Below are 19,927 nucleotides of genomic sequence, written 5' to 3'. Positions count from 1 at the left end.
ACCTAAGAATAATTAGACTTCCTGAAAAACCATGATGATAAAAAAGAGTCTAGACATCATCTTTCAGAAAAAATCATCAAGGAAGCCTATTGTGATGTCCCTAGAAAACAAATGATAAAAATAGCCATTAAAAGAATTCACTGGAAAAAAAAATCTTAAAAATAAAAAGAAAGAATTCACTGATTATATCCTAAAAGAGACCTCAAAGTGAAAACTTCAAGGAATCCTATAGCTAAAATTACAGAATTATCAGAGCAAGGAGAAAATATCACAAGCAGTCAGAAAAAAACAATTCCAATATCAAGGAGCCACAATCAACATTACCCAAGACTTAGTGGCTTCCACTTTAAAGGATTGAAGACCTGGAATCTGATACTCTAAAAGGCAAAGGAACTTGGATTGCATTTAAGAATCAACTATCCAGCAAAATTATCTTTCAGGGGAAATATAGACATTCAATGAAGCAGATAAATTTCGTTTATTTCTGATGAAAAGACCAGAGCTGAACAGAAAATTTGATCTTCAAATACAGAACTCAAGAGAAGCATTAAAAGGCAAAAAGGAATGAAAAGGATAATTTTCTTTTTATTTAGTTTTTTATTTTATTTTTTAATTAAAGCTTTTTATTTACAAAACATATACATGAGTAATTTTTCAACATTGACCCTTGCAAAACCTTGTGTTCCAAATTTCCCCCTCTTTCCCCCCACCCCATCCTCTAGATGACAGATAATACAATACATGTTAAATATGTTAAAATATATGTTAAATCCAATATATGTATATGTATTTATACAGTTATCTTACTGCACAACAAAAATTGAATCAAGAAGGAAAAATATAACTGAGAAAAAAAAAATGTAATAGAAACAACAAAAACAGTGAAAATGCTAAAGAGAGCCATCTACACTCAGAAAGAGAACTGGTCCACACTCAGTTTCCACAGTCCCCTTTCTGGGTGTAGATGGCTCTCTTTATCACAAGATTATTGGAACTGAAATGAATCATCTCATTGTTGGAAAGAGCCACAGCCATCAGAATTGATCATTGTATAATCTTGTTGTTGCTATGTATGATGATCCTCTGGTTCTGTTCATTTCACTTAGCATCAGTAAATGTCAGTCTTCCTAAGCCTCTCTAAAATCATCCTGCTGATTGTTTCTTATACAACAATAATTTTCCATAACATTCATATACTATAACTTATTCAGCCATTCTCCAAAATGGCTATCCAACTGATAGGCATCCATTCAGTTTCCAGTTTCTTGCCACTACAAAAAGGGCTTCCACAAACATTTTTGCAATGTTTGTGGGTCTTTTTCCATTCTTTAAGATCTCTCTGGGATATAAGTCCAGTAGAAACACTGCTGGATCAAAGGGTATGCACAGTTTGATAACTTTTTGAGAATAGTTCCAAATTACTCTCCAGAATGGCTTGGTCCATTCACAATTCCACCAACGATGTATTAGTGTCCCATTTTTCCCACATCCTCTCCAACATTCATCATTGTCTTTTCCTGTCATCTTAGTTAATCTGAGAGGTGTGTAGTGATACTTCAGAGTTGTCTTAATTTGCATTTCTTTGATCAATATTGATTTAGAAAACCTTTTCATATGGCTAAAATGGATTTAATTTCTTCATAAGAAAATTGTTCATATCCTTTGACCATTTATCTATTGGAGAATGGCTTGAGTTCTTATAAATTTGACTCTATTCTCTATGTTTTAGAAATGAGGCCTTTATCAGAACCTTAAATATAAAAATGTTTTCCCGATTTATTGTTTCCTTTCTAATGTTTGCATTAGTTTTGTTGATACAAAAACTTTTCAACTTAATATAATCAAAATTATCTATCTGGTGTTCAATAATAGTTCCAGTTCTTCTTTGGTTACAAATTCCTTCCTTCTCCACAGATCTGAGAGGTAAATTAGGATAGTTTACCTCTAAGAATTGTTTCTTTTAAAAGATAAAAAGCTTACATTCTTATATGAGAAAATTATGTGTTTAATTCTTGAGAAATGTATCCCTATTATGATTATACTTAGAGGGTGCAGGTTTAATTTTATTTTGCTGTGACAATCATAAAAAAGAAACTAGAGGTAGAAAGGGGATTGTACTGGAAGAATTTGAAAATGGAGGTAAAATGGGGTAAATTATATCTCACAAAGAGGCAAAAATAACCTATTAAAATTGAGGGAAAGAATGGGGATGAGCATTGTGTGAATTTTACTCTAATCAGATTTGGCTCAAAGAGAGAATATCAGACATTTACATTCACTGAGAAATTTGACTCATTCTATAGGGAACTAGAAGGGGAAAGAAGAAAGGAAAGGAGGAGGCTAATGGAAGGAAGACAAGAAGTAGAAGAGGAAACCTATAAGGAAGGAGGAAGGGCTGTCAATGGCGAGGACTATTTGAGAGAGGTAATAATCAGAAGCAAAAAAAAAAAATGTATAACAGGGAAAATTACAGGGGAGAAATACAGAGTTAGTAATTTTAACTATGAATGGGATTAACTCTCCTATAAAATGGAAGTAGAGAGCAAAGTGGATTAAAAACTAGAATCCTATAATTTGTTGCTTATAAGAAACACATTTAATGCACAGTGATACATTTAGATTAAAGGTAAAAGACTGGAATAGAATCTATTGTGCTTCAGCTGAAATAAAAAAAGCAGGGGTAGCAATCTTGATCTCAGATCAAGCAAAAGCAAAAAGAGAAAGAATTAAAAGACATAAACAAGGAAACTACATATTGTTAGAGAGTAACATAGATAACAAAGTAATATTAATACTAAACATATATACACCAAGTGATATGGTATCCAGGTTCCTAGAGGGGAAGTTAAGAGAGGTGCAAGAATATTAATGGGAGTTTTCAACTTTGCTCTCTCAGAATTAGATAAATCAAACCACAAAATAAATAAGAAAGACATTAAGGAGGTAAATAGAATTTTAGAAAATTAGGTATGATAGAGCAATGGAGAAAACTAAATGGAAACAAAAAGGAGTATGCTTTTTTTCATTGGTACATGAAACCTACACAAAAATTCACTATGTATTAGAATGTAAAAGACTCAGAATCAAGTGCAGAAAGGCAGAAATGGTAAATGCATCTTTTTCAGATCATAATGTAATAAAAATTACATTTAATAAAGGGCCATGGAAAAATAGAACAAATATTAATTGGAAACTAAATAATCTGATCCTAAAGAATGAAAACTGACTCAAATTTATAAGAATTCAAACCATTCTACAATTGATAAATAGTTAAAGGAGGAAGTTTTCTTATGAAGAAATTGAAACTACTCCTAGTCATATGAAAAGGTGCTCTAAATCACTATTGATTAGAGAAATGCAAATTAAGACAACTCTGAGGTACCACTACACACTTCTTAGATTAGCAAACATGAGAGAAAAAAATGACGAGTGTTGAAGAAGATGTGGGAAAACTGGGACACTAATACATTGTTAGTGGAGTTGTGAATTGATTTAGACATTCTGGAGGGCAATTTGGAACTATTTCCAAAGGCTATCAAACTGTGTATACCTTTTTGTCCAGCAGTATTTCTATGGGCCTGTATCCAAAAGGAATCGTAAATGAGAGAAAGGGACCTATATGTGCAAAAATATGTGGCAGCTCTTTTCATAGTGACAAGAAATTGAAAACTGAGTGGATGCCCACCAGCTGGGGAATGGCTGAATAAGTTATGGAATATGAATGTTATGGAATATTATTGTTCTATAACATAATAATCATCAGGATGATTTCAGAGAAGTCTGGAGAGATTTACATGAACTGATGCTCACTGAAATGAGCAGAACCAGGAGACCATTATACACAGCAATAAGATGTTGTTGGACAATTCTGATGGACATGGCTCTTTTCTACAATGAGATGACTCAGGCCAGTTCCAATGGACTTGTGATGAAGAGTCCATTTGCACCTAGAGAGAGGATTGTGTGATTTTTCTTGTGCAGAATAATTGTAGAAATATGTATAGAAGAGATGCACATGTTTAACATATATTGGATTACTTGCTGTCTAGGGGAAGGGGTTGGGGGAGGGGAAGGAGAAATTTTGGAACACAAGGTTTTGGAAGGGTGAATGCTGAAAATTAATTGTGCTTTAATAACAATAAAAATAATATTTTTAAAAAGTTAATTTTTTCTAAAAAAATAAAAATGTGGTAGCCAGATGTCACTCCAGTCCTCTAGATTTGGGTTTACCAAATCAGAGCACATCAAGATTCTCCTTATTCCTTAGAGCTGTATCTATCAGTGCAACTCATTGGCTGTTGATTACAAATTTAGATTGTTGATTCAATGAATTTTCAGTCCATTAAAAACATTAGATCCTTTTGAAACAAACTGCTGTCAAACTCCGCTTTCTCTATCTTTGTATTTGTGAAATTGAGCCTTTTTAATCCCAGGGTAAGACTACACATTTATCCCTAACAAATTGTATCTTATTAAAAATCCTGTCCATTGATTCTTTGTGTTCATGTATGGAAACCTTGTTGTGACTTTTCCTTTTATGGCTCTTCCTCCTTCTAGGCTCAATCTTCATGCCCCACTCATGGGAGTAGGTTGACTCCCCAGAGGCTAGTTTACTAGTTTTCTTGTTAGGGTCCTAGGGAAAACTCTAAAGGGTTGGGGATGCACTAGTACCTATGTGGTATACTTCCCAGCAATTGTTAGTGAACCAGAATTAATTAATTAGTTAATGAGGAACAATTAGTTGGCATAGTGAATAGAGTGGAGGGCCTGGAGTCAGAAGACTCATCTTTGTGAGTTCAAATCTAGTCTCCAACACTTATTAGTTGTGTCACCCTGAGAGATTCACTTAACCCTTACTGCCTCAGTTTCCTCATCTGTGAAATGAATTGGAGAAGGAAATGGCAAATCACTTTAGTATCTTTGCCAGGAAAATCCTTAAATGGGGTCATGAAGAATTGGACATGATTGAAAAATGACTAACCAGCAACAGAATTACTTAATCTTTAGAAGTGAGTAAGAGAATATTGATACAAAACATCCCTCATCAAAGTCTGAGATACTTATCCATAGAGATTCCAGGGAAATGTTGGCTCAGGTTTAGAAGGCATATATGGAAAAAGAGTAAATCACAAGTCCTGTTTGGATGGAAGCTCTTGTTTCCCTCAATAGTCTTTTTTTTTTTTTTTTTTTTTTCTGCTGAGTCAATAGGGTTTAAGTAACTTGCCCAGGGTCACACAGTTAGGAAATGTTAAGCATCTGAGACCACATTTGAACTCAGGTCCTCCTGATTTCATGGCTGGTGTTCTAACCACTGCACCATTTAGTTGCCCCTCTTCCATAAAGTCTTAAAGAAGTTCTTGTGAGTTTTAAGTAGCTCTCTTTTCACTCTGTAGTTTTTGACTCATAGATTCCTAAAGCTTTGAATTCTCAACCTCAAAGAGGTTAGGCTCATCAAAACTGGCTTTCTTCAGTATATCTAGTTTGTCCTCTCTCAGTTCCCAGATGAGATTTCATTGACTTTATTGGTTTAATATATTTCCCGACATGTCAATCATAATAAGGAAATGTGACATTCACTCTGGGATCATTGCCTTCTCTCTTTGCTGCCTTCTGCTACAGGCAAAAGGGTGACACCTTCAGAAAGTGCTGGTGAAGTTTGACTTGCCAGGAGCAATTGTTGAAATGCTCCTGATAGAATCTCCTTCTCTGATACACAAGAGCCTGGAGGTATATTTAATTATCTTTATTAATCTCAACATAATTTTTATTTATTTTCATTCTATGGATGAAGAACCTTACTTCTCAAACATTATATAGACTTTTCATTGATTTATTGATTCAATAATGGTGTCTAAGAATTGTTTACATTAAGTTTGCACATTTCATTGATTCTTTTAATTCATTGTAAGAAGTATTCTCAACTGACAAAGATATCAGAGTGTTGAATATATTGTTAGTTATGTTAGAGTTGAGAGGGGGAGAATACTCTTCTTACACTTTCTATATACAGTTAAATTTAATTATCGTATTAGTTGTTTACCAAGGTTGTGTGTCATTCAATCTAATTGATAATAGCATCAGACGTGCAGAAAAGGCAGAGACTAAAGGAAGCTCATGACCCATACTTACCAGGAATTCTTTGGCAATAGGGAACAGATATAATCCTTTATTAGAAATGGGGCTCACTGTGTTATGTGCTTCTGTCAGCAGAGGGTAGGTGTATATTAGACTACTCTTGGTAATAGGATTTGTACAATCCCAGATAGCTAAGTACATCTTATACCTTATACTGCTTAATCTTTGTTGGTAAAAGATCACTGTCCTTCTAAGAAGCTGGGATATTGGACACTTGTGGGCCTTACAAATAGTCAACATGTCCCAATCTTGTTTGCCTTTGTAAGAAATCAGATAAAAGGGCAGCTGAGTGGCATAGTTGTTAGAGCACTGGACCGGTAGTCAGGAATATTCCTCTTTAGTTCAAATGCAGTCTCAAATACTTACTAACTGTATAACTTTGGGCAAGTCACTTAATCTGCTTGCCTCAGTTTTCTAATCTGTAAAATGAATTGAAGAAAGAAATGGCAAATCACTTTCTGCCAAGAAAACCCTAATGGGGTCATGAAGATCAGATATGACTAAAAAAATGACACAACAGCCAAGAATAGCTATATACCACTGCTCACACAAGAAAGTTATCAATCTGTCCATCATCTCAGTATCCCTCCTATCCTTCTTATTTTGACTAAAGAGACTAGTCATGGGGGGCCTGGGCCGGCTTCGGGGGGGAAGTGCTTGCCTGTCAGTCTGTCTGTCGGTCTGTCTTGGGAGTGGCGGAGGGAGAGACTAGACCATGGCGGCCACAGCAGCGGGTGGGGGTCGCTGGGAAGTGGTGAGGAAGGGCCGGCGGCCTGGGGGCGGAGGAGGCGGAGGCGGAGGAGGAGGAGGCGGCGGCAGCGGGAACCGCCGGGCACTCGGGGAAGCGAACCGAGCGCGGAGCGTCGAGCTGGTCCCTGCCATCCAGCCCTCAGGCACCCTCTTTGAGCTGGGCTTTCAGAAGGTGATGAAAAAGCACAACAAGGAGCAAGTGCCCCCGCCGGCTCCCGCGGAGCACAAGAAAACGGCCAAAAAAACCAAAAAGGCGGCCGCCCTCGCCGAGCAGAGCACCAAGCAGGGCCGCTTCCGCAGCCTGGAGGAGGCCATGAAGGCGCTAGATGTTGTAGCACTGCAAAAGGAAATGGAGAAGAGCCAGAGCATGTTCCCTGGAAACCCCTCTGTGTGGGTGAAGGACCTGGCTGGATATCTCAACTATAAGCTGCAAGCACCTCAAAGTGAACCTACATTAAGCCAGCACACACATGATTACCCCTACTGCCTGGTGGGCCGAGAACTTCGTGGAATCATTCGAGGATTGTTGGGAAAAGCAGTTGGTGTCCTGGAACTTTTCTTTGACCATTGTCTCTATACCATGCTGCAGGAAATGGACAAGACTCCAGGTGAGTCACTCCATGGCTACCGCATCTGTATCCAAGCAGTTCTACAAGATAAGCCCAAGATTGCCACCATGAACTTAGGCAAGTATCTCGAGCTGCTGAGATCCCATCAGAATCGACCAGCAAAGTGTCTGACCATCATGTGGGCACTGGGGCAGGCAGGCTTTGTCAACCTAACAGAGGGACTTAAAGTGTGGCTGGGGATCATGTTGCCTGTCCTGGGAATCAAGTCTCTGTCTCCCTTCTCAATTGCTTATTTGGACCGACTGCTTCTGATGCATCCCAACCTCACCAAAGGCTTTGGCATGATTGGCCCCAAGGACTTCTTCCCACTTCTGGACTTTGCCTACATGCCCAACAACTCCCTGGCACCCAGCCTCCAGGAACAGCTTTGTCAGCTCTATCCCAGACTGAAAGTGCTGGCATTTGGTGCAAAACCAGAGACTACTCTGCACACCTACTTTCCCTCCTTCTTGTCCAGAGCCACCCCTAGCTGTCCCCCTGAAATGAAGAAAGAGCTCCTGAGAAGCCTGACTGAGTGTCTAGCCCTAGATGCCCTCAGCTTCAATGTTTGGAGACAGCTGTACACCAAACACCTGTCACAGTCCAGCTTGCTGCTGGGACATATTCTGGAGACTTGGGACCAAACTCCTAAGAAGATGAGAAAGTCTTTGCAAGAAATAATTCAGTCCTTCAAAATGACAAATGAGGAGCTCCTAAGGAAAGGAGGAAGTAACACTCAAGATACCACAGCCTGCAATACCATCTGTAAGGGCCTCCTGCAGCGGGCTCGAGGTCGGCAACTGCCCTGGGTCCAGCTGTTCCTTGTGTTCCTGCTGTTTGCAGCTGGTTTCCTGTTCCATGACTTCCGGTCACATGGCTCCTTCCAGACTTCCTTGTCAGCCCGGGTGCTGCAGTCATCAGGCTTCTTGCCTGCTGGGGAGGAGGCCTGTGCCAGGCTCCACTACTACGGGCTTCAGGGTTACAGCTAGTTGGAGGAGACGTTGCCTGTTTTTGGTTCCCATCTGATGGCGGTGCTAGAACCCAGCCTGCAGCTGGCCTGGACCCAGACCAACACAACAGTTACCTTTATCTCTACCTATTGTGTGTCCTGTTTTTCTTGGGCCTATGAGAACCTCCCTGACGTTTTCCATGGGACCCAGTTCACAGATTCATTGTCACATCTGCTACTACAGCTAAGGGAATTGTTGCTGCTCTTGTACCAGGACTTTCTGTTCCCTCTGTGGCATGTATTGCTTTCTGCATTGTCCCAGGTCCAGGAACATTGCCAGGAGGCCTGCAGAGGTGATGTGACCTGGGACTGTATAAAGATACAGCTGAGTAAGTTTGCCCACTGGATTTGGCTCTGCCTACAAGACACCACCATTGCCCTTGTGGACTGGGCATTAACCATGATATCCCAACAATAGGCCCTGCCTGAGCAGTCACTTGTTTCCATTTTTGGACAGGCCAGCAAAGACTGTTGAGGGACAGGGGGATATGCATGGGAGTATGTGTCTGCATGAATGTCTTATTTGCTGTTGTTAACTTGGTGTCCCTTGTTCTGGCCTAATCCCATCCTCGAAGTGATCCGCTGCCTCTGCTCTAGCAGAGGCATGAGCCTGAAGAATGTCACTTCCAGCAGGCCCTCAACCTCCTCTCTATGACCCACAGAACTCTGACCCTGTGTCACACAGCTCTATGTCTCTCCATGCATTCATCTGGTAGTTTTTGCTCCTTTGAGAATCTTTTCTTTACTGCCCTGTGTTTTTAACATACAAAGAGACTAAACTCAAGTGAGAGTCCCCTTTTTGGCTCCTCTGACATGGCTCCATTGTTCCTGATCTCCTGACCTCAAGGAAGTAGCACCTGGAAAGCTGGATAGCCAGAGGAAAGGGCAAGAAGAGATCAGTGGACTTCACTACCTATTCTGTTACACGATATCAGGCTGCTGACACGAGAGCAAGAGCCATAGTGGCATCAGAAAGCACACACACCCCTTAGCACTCCGGACAAGGTCACCGAGGTTTCTCCATTGGCCCGATGGCAGCCCTGGATACAGACTCCTCTCCCCTCGGGAAGCTCCCCTTATGCTCCATCAGGCCCCTCCATGTCCGTGGTGTTCCCACTACCGGCTCCATCCCCAGTGCAGCACTGTGAGGCAGGAGAAAGAGCAGGTTGTCGAAGGGTGGGTCTCTCCTGGGCTTCTGCTGCTCCTTTCTCTTGTCCCCAGTTGCTCCTCAGGCCAAGGCTCGGGAGAGTTCCAGTGATCATGTGCCTGCTCCCCACTTTAGTTAGGCCCAGGGATCTCTCTCTCAAGCATCCCTACAGAACAAAGGGTTCAGAGATACTACTTCTGGGTCTGTGTATGCCTACTGAGTAGAATAAAGAACACACATTTGGAAAAAAAAAAAAAAAAAAGAGACTAGTCATTCTACTCAAGAATTTAATCCAAATGATTTTTTTAACTGAGTAACACAATGCAAGCCAAGCTATCACATTGATTAGTTATTTAAACAAAATGAATTGACTTCCTCATTCAAGCACATATAAACAAAATCTTCCTTTGATCCTTTCAATTGTAATACATCTCTCTTTGTCGCCCTCTCCCTTTTCCTCTCCTTCTTTTCTCCTCCTTTTTGCTCTCCTTCCTCTTCCTCCTTCTTTCCTTTCTCCTCCTCCTCTTCATTTTTCTTTCTCTATTATCTCAAATTGAATCCTAAATTTGGAAGATCATCTGGTTCTATCCTGACCTGAAGTTTGAATTTCATCTATAATATCTTGCTTGGCTTTTGCTTGAAGGCCTTACAGTAATGAGTAATTTGTGACTTGAGGCAGCCTAATATGAATTTCTTTATCATTTCCTTTCTACCAATCATTTAAAGTTTCTCTCATATTGCCTTTTTTGCCTCATCTGTAAAATGAGGGACTAGATGATCTCTAAGATTTCAGAATTTAAAGAATATGATATCTCTTTATAGACAATCTCAGAAAGTTGAGTTGATGTCTAATTCAAATCCTTTCTGTTGAACTTTATTAACCTTTGTTTGGCTGACTCTTTTTGCAGAGCAAGAGCCTAGTCCCTGGCTATCTTTCATTGTGTTCCTTAGAGTACCCAACATTCCATTAGCATTTAGCAAATATCAAATCAAACAATCAACCTATCTATATGATAACAAAGGATTACATGTGATGTGAAACCACATGCTATTGCTAAGTGCCCAACAGAGTGAAATCTGCAAGAATTGTAGGAATCATTAAGGATGATACAAAGAGCAATATGTGAAACCAAGAAATTAGGATGAATCTTGGGGAACATTTGCAAGGAATAAGGTCTATTAGTATCAGCTCTCATGAGGAGTGCTGTGATAGAAAACCCATTGCTGTAGTTATTTAAAAATGAATGGCACAGAGCACTTCAGGGAACAATCCTGGGCTGATAGGGGATGGACAAGATAACTTAATAGGTCATTTCAATCTCTTATTCCTGTAATGACTATACTTCTTATTGCACATCAAGATTCTAGATGAATTTCAATTTCTTTTTAAGTATCAAACAAGTTTCCAGCTCTGAGCTAGGAGGTGAAACATGTGTTGGGCTCTTAGATAACAGAGAGCAAATTTTAACATTTGATCAGGTGGATTTTTTCACAGTTTTGCTAGTATTTACATTTATATCTATCTGTGTGTGTGTCTCTCTGTGTTTATAGATAGATCAATTAATTAGTAGATAGATAAATTTATCTATTAATTAATCTATCAATATTCATATATACATAACAGAATTCTGATTTTTGGTTGGCTTAGAAGCAGGACCAAACTTTAAACTTTTTTTTTTTTTTGGTATGCAGATAATTTTTGCAAACCCTATAGACCCAGTGTTCTTGAGTTCAATCCTAATCTTGACCCTGCAAAGCCAGTACCTCCACTCCGCAGGGCTCAGAAAAAGGCTCAAGGGAAGCTGGGTAAAGAGACATATGCTAAATATTCTGAGTTTTCCCAATGTCTGAGCAGGAAAGATGAACTGTACATAAAATCTCTGCCTGTGATCAGATTTCTCCATATGCTCTGAGAGGTGTTTATTTGGTTTCAGCTCAGAGAGTACAGAGGGAGCAAGACTTAATTGTATTGTTTGCCGAGTTAATTGTGCTGTTTGATCTGCCTTTCTTCTAGGATGCCAGGGGAAATGAGGTGTTTTGCCAGGGTTTTCCAATGGAGCAAAGTTTTACATAATACCAGAAAATATAAAAGAAGGAATAAATCAAGGAGAATTGTCACAAAAATTTTTTGCATTTGGTATGAATTCAGTTGAGCAGTGCAATGGGGTATAAAGGAGACATACATGATAATATGTTTTGGGATCAAGTACATTATGCTACCCAAATCCCAGAAAAATGTGGAGTTGGTATTGGTGTGGTGTGGTGGAGAGCTGATAGAGGGCCAGAATTTTCTGGTATAAGTGAAATTGGGACTGGTAGTCCACAATCTTTGTTTAAAAGAGAAGAAAGGAAGGAAAAGAAAGAGGGAGGACAGAAGGAAGGAAGGGAAGAAGGAAGAGGGAATAAAAGACAGGAGGACGGGCTAAGAAGAAAGGAGGGGATTAGGAGAGAAAAAAATGAAGGCAGAATCAAGGAAAGAAAAAGAGAAAAAACAGCCTATGGTCAATAATTTTGTATAAGATTAAAGGTTTATGAACATAAATATGTAAATGAATCAGAGTATGGTTTGAATTTTGCTTGTTGTCTCTTATTCTTGAAGAAGACCAAAATGACATCATTATGTTAGAGTCAAGTTACAGTGTGTTCACCTGTACAAATAGTCCACGTGAACACTTGGGGTAAATTCTCCAAATTTGCCTATGTTGTATTTCTTTTGAGCTGCTTCAATTCTGTTTTGCACAAAGAGCACAGGACCTTGGGGATCCTGTGCAAGTGTCTTTCATGTTGCATAATCAATTCCAAAGTTCTTAAGAGAATTCTTGAAAGTGCATGAATTCTTGCCCTGTGTAAGTTCTCTATAAAATAGTCTTTTTAACAAGCTGACCTTGATGTCATGTGTGACCTCATTGAAGGTATTTGACAAGATGGCTGAAAACGTCTTACTAAAAAGCATGGAACCAAATACACAGCTTTGTTTCACAACATTGGTGCCTGGAAAACTGGAGAGCATTGTCCATTATCTAGAACCTGGGCAAGCATACCATCATAAAACAATACTGATATACAATACTGATAAACTTCTCTATAAACCAAATTTTGACATAATTTTCCATAAGCCCTTGTAATTGACAGTATGAAAACTAAGGTAAGATATTTTAATGGATGGGTATTAAGAAGTGACTATGGTTAATACTGTGCCTTCTAGAGTTATTGTTACCTATTGGTGTAAATTTGGTTAATCCTTTTTATTTACACCCATGGCATGAATACCATATAAAATCTGAACCAAAAGGGAGCATGTTCAATTAAATTCTAAATGTATAGACAATTTCATGTGACATCCCTTCTCTCTGACGAAGGCATATCCTTAGCATCTATGAGATGTGAGGGGGCAGAGAACTAATACTTACATATATTTATGAATAGAGTTTTTCTTCCCCTTTATTTTCTGGAAAGAATCATTAAATATGAGAAAATAGAAGATAGAATTAAACCTTATCTTATTACCTTAACTAGAAGTGTTCTATAACTATTTAATTTCTTTGCAATTTTTGCCAATGTCCTTTATCATACAATGTTGTATATTATTACCAACTCTGGATAGTACATGTCTTATTTATTTTTACCTGGAGAGTAAGCTCTAAGAATGCCTAAGACTATATTTTCCACATATATTCTCCATGCAACACTTTAGCATGGAATCTTGAATATAGTAAATACTCATTAAATACATATATAACTTTGGTCAAATTATTTGCTTTTTTAGGACTTCGTTTCCTTGTCTGTAAAATCAAGGAATTGGAAGTGCTAATCTCTAAGGTCCCTTTTAGCTCTAACAATTTATAAACCTTAAATATTTTGCTATTTGTGAATATTATAAAAGGATGCATGATGTAGTAGACAGAATGGTAGGTTTAGAGTCTAATCCTACTTTTGATTGCTTATTTGTGTATCCATGACAACTTTTTATGACTTGTCATAGTTGCATTCTGATTTATGGAAAGAAATACTATATCTGGGGTTTCCTGATAATGAAATCACAATCTTCCCATATTTTGGTTTTTCATGTATTTACATATTACAAGCATAACTGAATTAAGGGCTCAATATATTAAGCATGTTAGACAAGCACAAATATATACATCTTTTTGTGAAGCTATTCAGATGAAAACAACATGTATACAGAGAGATGGCCAGAAGAGGCATTATAATAAGAGGGATGAAGAGAGAGGAAGACATGCATGTGATATAATTCTAATATGCTGAATAATTTATAGGTTTAGCCAATTGCCTTAATTCCCCCAACTATTTGCCTAGAACTTTAAAAAATGGTTTTTAATCTCAAGATTCAAGCTTTGTTTAACTATGCTTATTTGTTACAAGCATTGTGTTTTTGCTGTTGTTTTTCACTTAAGGAGGAAGATTCCCGGGGAAAAGTAGAACCAGAAGGCTTCCTCCCCTCTTATACTCCCTGCAAAAAAGAGGAAAAAATAGGACCATAGAAGCATTTTGGAAAATGTGCAGAAGAGAACTGAGGAAAGTTCAGAAGGAAACACAGAGAAGCAGGACAGCTTTGAAACTAGCATATTGAATATACTATGTACTTTTTAAAAATCCAAGATATATGTAATATAAATTCATGTTTTCACATATAATCTTATTTTTTACTTTGTATATGAATATGTTCATTTTCTGGTGTTCAGAGTAATAAAATAATTTTGTAAATAAAACAACATTTGTATTGGCTGGTTTAAGAAAGCAATAGTTATTTTAAGCATAAGCATGTTATGGGAAATTTAGAGATAGGAAATATTTATCTTCATGCTTGAGATCAAAATATAATTGTGGAAGACAAAAAGAAAGTGGGTAAGAGAGAGGTTGTTGAGCAGCTGTGCCCTTTATGCATCAGTAAACCTCTTTTCATCTCAGGATTGCCTGACTAACTGAAGAAGATGCAATTAAACCTTTCATTTCCTTTTTCTTCTAGCCAATACCAAGCTTACCTGTTGGGGGGGGGGGGCAGGGAAAAAGACATTGTAGTTAAGCTCCTGCAGAATAAAAGGGGAAAAAAATCTGAAAAATCTTCATTTGCTTCATAATTTCAACAGCATTGCTAACCAAAGAATCCAAATAAGAATATCTATTGATCTGAATGTGTTAAACAGGTGTTGATTGAATGTATGAATTTGCTTGAAAAGGGAAAGGGAATATACATTTTATATTCTGCCTATGTGACTATGTGACTATGAAAAATACTTTACAATTATCCCATTTGATCCTCTCAATAACCCTGGATGATAGGAGCTGTTATTATTCCCATTTTCCAGTTTAGGAAACTGAGGAAAACAGATTAAGTAACTTGCCCAAGGTCACAAAGTTAGTAAGAGTAGCTGAGGCTAGATCTGAACTCAAGTCCTCCTTGGTAATATCGAATAGTCTTGGCACTGTGAAGCAGTAATCACTTTACAAAAGAAGTGCTATAGTTTCTTTCTTTGAGAAGTTTACAATTTAGGCCAGGAAACAAAAAATAAAGAGAATTTGAAACAGGTATTAACAAAGGGTTAGTATCCAAAATGAATTTCATAGACAATAAGATTAGAACATTCAAAGAAGGAAAAAGGTAATGTGAGTTGAAATGATCAAAGGTCAGAAAATACTTCATGAAGGAGATGGGCTTAAATTGCCCTTTAAAGGATGGAGTAGTATTTAGTTTGTTTGTTGTTCAGCTTTTTCAGACATGTCTGAATCTTCATGATACCATTTGGAGTTTTCTTGCAAAGATACTGGAATTGTTTGTCATTTCCTTCACCATATGAGAAAAGTGAGGCAACCAGGGTTATATGATTTACCAGGGTAACACAGCTAGTAAATATGTAAATATACTAAAAGGTAGAATTTGAACTTGGGTCAGGAAGACCCCTGACTCCAGTCCAGAGTTCTATCCAGTACAACAATTTGATTTAGAAAAATAGATAAAAGGAAAATGGCATTCCATGTGGGGACAATGAATGAATGGCATAGACAAAAGCACAGAGGAATAAATTAGCATGTTGTATTTGTACAATAATAAGGAAATCAAACTGACTGGAATAGAAGGTTCACAGTGAGAAGCAATAGGAAATAACAATGATGAAGGTGAAGCAAAATTATGGGGGGTTTATGAGCCAGTTTGAAGAATTTGGTCTTTATTTTATAGATAGGAAGGAGATATTGGATTTTTTTATGAGTGGGCAAGAGGAGGGATATATTCAAAGTGGATGTGATATAAAAATAAAAGACATCAATAAAACTAAAAATGAATATATTAACACAAGCACTTGCCCCTCTTTAAGCTCTGATAGTTATCAAACCATCACTCACTGAGACTCTCAGTGCTGGGACTTTAAAGGAGCTCTATGTTTGTTACAAAAGATGAGGAGGGCTAGTGATGAAAAGTACTCCATCTATTTTTGGCATTTCTTAACTGTCAAGAGAAGGTGATGTGACCTAATTGGAAATACCCAAGGATATGAAGAAGGTGGGCATTGGAAGAAAGAACAAGGATTTTTCTAGAATTTAGAGGAATAAGGTATATAGGATCTGAATCACAATCACCTCCAAAACGAGGCTATCCATGGAACCTAGAACTTAGAATCTAGAATACATAGCATCATGAAGTTTATTTTGTACCTCAATTATTCAGTTGCAGATTTTTAGTCCCTCTTAGTGTAGAAGGTAGAGAGATCATATATCTTCTGTCAAGACAGAACATCGACTGTCTACTTCTCAACTACTCAACTACTTCTCAAGTCCGACATTACTCATATGACAGATATACCAGCTGAGTTCTTGTTCTAGGGCTTCTCCATATACTAGGATAGTCCACATGCTGAGGCAGCTAATCAAAGATCACCTCTTAGAGCATCCATGAGATAAAAAACTGGAAGTTTTCTAGAGAGAAATGTCTTGCTCAAGGGCTTCAGATTGATTTCCCACCTCTGATATCAAAGAAAGAGAATGTTAATTAGGGGCAAAGCTTTGCTTGGGTCCTTTTAATGCAGAAGTATTTATTGTGCAAGCATTGTAATGTATATTGAGGATACACAGATAAAAATGACATAGTGTCTGCCTTCAAAGAGCTTCCATTCTGTCAGATAAGTCAATTTATATATATATATATATATATATATATATATATACATATATATGTGTGTATATATGTATATATACATATATATATATAAACATATGCAAAATCTATAAAAAATATGAAGTTATTTTTGCAATGAGGAACTAGTTGTTCAGTTATTTCCAAAGTTTTGTGATCTCATTTGGAGTTTTCCTAGCAGAGATACTGGAATATTTGCCATTTCTTTCTCCAATTGATTTCACAGATGAAGAAACTGAGGCAAGAAGGGTTAAGGGACTTGTCCAGGGTCATACAGCTAGTAAGTCTCTGAGACCAGATTTGAACTCAGGAAGGTAAGTCTTTCTAATTCCAAACCTGTTGTTACTCTATCCATTGTGCAACCTAATTGTCTAGGAGGTACTAACTGCTGAGGATTTAAGAATGGTTTCCTAAAGAAAACAATAATTTTGCTGAGCTTTCAAGGAAATGAGGAATTCTAAGGAGCAGATGTGAGGAGGGACTGAATGATGTTGTTGCAGGTGAGTGGAGGTTAAGTGGTGAATTAAGTGAGGCTAGGAGAACATAGGAATATCAAGTACATGAAGACATTCAGAAAAGAGCCCACAGTTATCCACAGGAAAATTACAAAGGGGAATAAATGCAATAGAGGTTGAGTATGTTCCTTTGAAATTCCTGGGGGAGATCCTAGTGAACAAGAGTGTTGAAGTCCCTATGGAAACAAGAATAAGCAATACCAGTTTCCAGATTTCCCTGGCAATATCTCCCGCTTTGCACAGTTACTTCCCCTTTGCTCTCCAAAGTTCTTCAAAATAATGAATCCTTCCTTGCAAATGCTGCTGCTTCTACTAAAAACTTTGCTAATTGTGATTACCCAGTGAGGCAAGGAAATGGACTTTGCTGAGAAGCTTTGGACTTTTGAAAAGTGTTTTTGAACAACCTTCCAGAACCATTATTTGTTAGAGGATATTTGAAGACTGAAGTGACTAACTTCTTCTAAGAGCTGAATATCTGAAAAAATCCCCTAGGAGGTAGAAAAAACAAACTTTGTGTCTATCAGCTTTTCTGATAAAACAGTTAAAGAATCATGAGTTCCCTTTGCATTTCGTGGTTTATGCCAGCTAAGGCATGTTTTTTGTATTGCTCCACGTAGTGACAAGTACACTGGCAGAGGAATCAGAAGCTTGGGCTGAATCTTGCTTTGATATTCACCTCCACTTTAACTCTGGGTGACTTGGACAATCCTTGGGCCTTGGGTTCCTCATCCATAAAATAAGGTGGTCTGAGATCTTTTCCGCTTCCGTATCTTTGATCCTTTGCTTGATTTCCTGTCTTGTCCAAAGTCTTAAGAATTGAAAATTTGGGAAATCTAAGAAGTAGTAAGATTCTCTCAAATTGTATTTTTTCTGCTGACCTTCTAAATTGTTTTGGGCTGAAAATTGTTTCATTCTATCCTTTTATAGTTTTTACCATTCTAGAATTTGTTTTGAAGCATTATCTAAAGGTAATTGAAGGGACTTTGAGGAGAGTTCAAGGGAGTGCCTGCCTTAACTGTGCCATCTTGGCTCCATTCCATATATTTGCTTTTCTCTGGCATATGCTCCACTCTCCTGCCCATATTTATGGGGGAGCTAATATATATTTAACAACAAGCTTTCCAAAACACTTGAAAATATAGTCTCTAATGTTAACATTTTCTCCATAATTTTCTTAATAAATAAATCAATAAAATCTGTAGTTTGATTTTGATTTCTGAGATATGAATTAATCATTGAAAATTTAACAATTAATAAATCCAGATAAGCTGTCTCTAGCATATCTATGCTATTAGCTTTTGTTCTATGTGCTATAGCCTTTCCTTCATTTTAAGGGACATTATAAGTACTGAAGCTGCCCTGGAATATTTCAGCCAGCACTGCTACTTTCTTCAGAGCATAATGATATTGTATAACTGAACACTTGATTATATTTTGCCTTAAATTTTCTTTTTCTTTTGTGTGTATATTTTTCTTCTTGGAGAGATTATAAGCTCTCTTAGAGTAGAAATTTATCTAATATCAGCATTCTTTTTCCTTTTTAAAAACATTCACCATTACTTTGATGGAAGAAAAAAAATGGAAGAAATCAACAGAAAGTTTTGGAATAGATTATTATAAATTCCATCAAGGAAGGTGAGATTGAAAAATAAGTGTTACTTTATTTTAGGGCTTTAATAATTTAGCATGCAATACTACAAAATTTAATTAATTTTCACAAGTATAATAAAGAGCTTTCCATTCCTGAAGTTCAACTGAATACCAAGTTATCTTGCAGCTTTGCTGAAAAGAAGGATGGGGCTGGGGCTGGTAGATGGGAGGCACTAGAAATATTTTGTAATAAGGTCAGTGGAACATAAAAAAACATATTTGTTCTTTAATCATCTTTCCTCTATTCATGTTCAATTTTATTGAACATTGGAAATATATTATGTATCTCTAACATGCAATTTCTGACATATCTCCCATGCTGTTTATTAGAATGGAGTAATAAACCATTTTGCCTGATGGTGCAGAATACAGATTTGATATTCAATAAATACTGTTGCTTTTCCCTAGCTCCTGCCCTTAGCTTTAAAGACCAGTGAAGACAGACCCTTTTTATTTTTAGTATCATTTGGCCCTGCCTAGCATGGACTAGAGATCTATGGCATGGAAAACTAATAATGCTTGGGAACACTTTGAAATTGGTGGAATGGGACAGAAAGGGTTACCAGATGGGTCCAGTTAAAAATGTCACATTTATCTTAGATCCATTACTGGAATCATCTGTTTTCTTGAGTTCAGTTCAAGGAGTCATGGATCACATCCTATCTTCCTCTTCTACTCTTCAGAGAGAGAGCAGTCTCTTACAATAGTTTCTTAATAATCTTTGCTGCCTCTCCCTTTCTGCCTACTTTAATATGTCTTTCATGCTAGCACCATAATGATTGTCTTTAGTTATAGATCTTAAAAATTTTCAGTGGATTTCTATTGTTTACAAAATAAAACTAAAATTCCTCTTTCTGGTACATAAGATCCTTTACAATCTGGCACTTTCAATCATTTTAGTTTTTCTCATACTTCCCTCTACTAAATCTATGCTCTATTTCAATTGGACTATATTTCATTTTCAGA

The 19,927-nt window shown here is 37.4% G+C and overlaps 1 protein-coding gene and 1 pseudogene across 1 annotated transcript; both read left to right on the top strand.

Moving 5' to 3' along the window:
• The first annotated feature begins 6,779 nt into the window (after window positions 1–6,779).
• LOC141561686 (transmembrane protein 214-like) lies at window positions 6,780–9,186 on the top strand. The gene is given in 1 exon segment (XM_074301591.1): window positions 6,780–9,186. A coding segment is annotated over 1 exon segment (2,070 nt). The 5' UTR covers window positions 6,780–6,850; the 3' UTR covers window positions 8,921–9,186.
• Window positions 9,187–9,533: 347 nt separating this feature from the next.
• Window positions 9,534–19,927, top strand: part of LOC141562110 (cytochrome c-like) — a 147,325-nt pseudogene continuing 136,931 nt past the window's right edge.

The sequence above is a fragment of the Sminthopsis crassicaudata genome, chromosome 3, assembly GCF_048593235.1.
Source record: "Sminthopsis crassicaudata isolate SCR6 chromosome 3, ASM4859323v1, whole genome shotgun sequence".
NCBI classification, from domain to species: Eukaryota; Metazoa; Chordata; class Mammalia; order Dasyuromorphia; family Dasyuridae; genus Sminthopsis; species Sminthopsis crassicaudata.
Note: the sequence above shows the minus strand (reverse complement) of the source record. Positions and strands in the feature narration are given on the sequence as shown.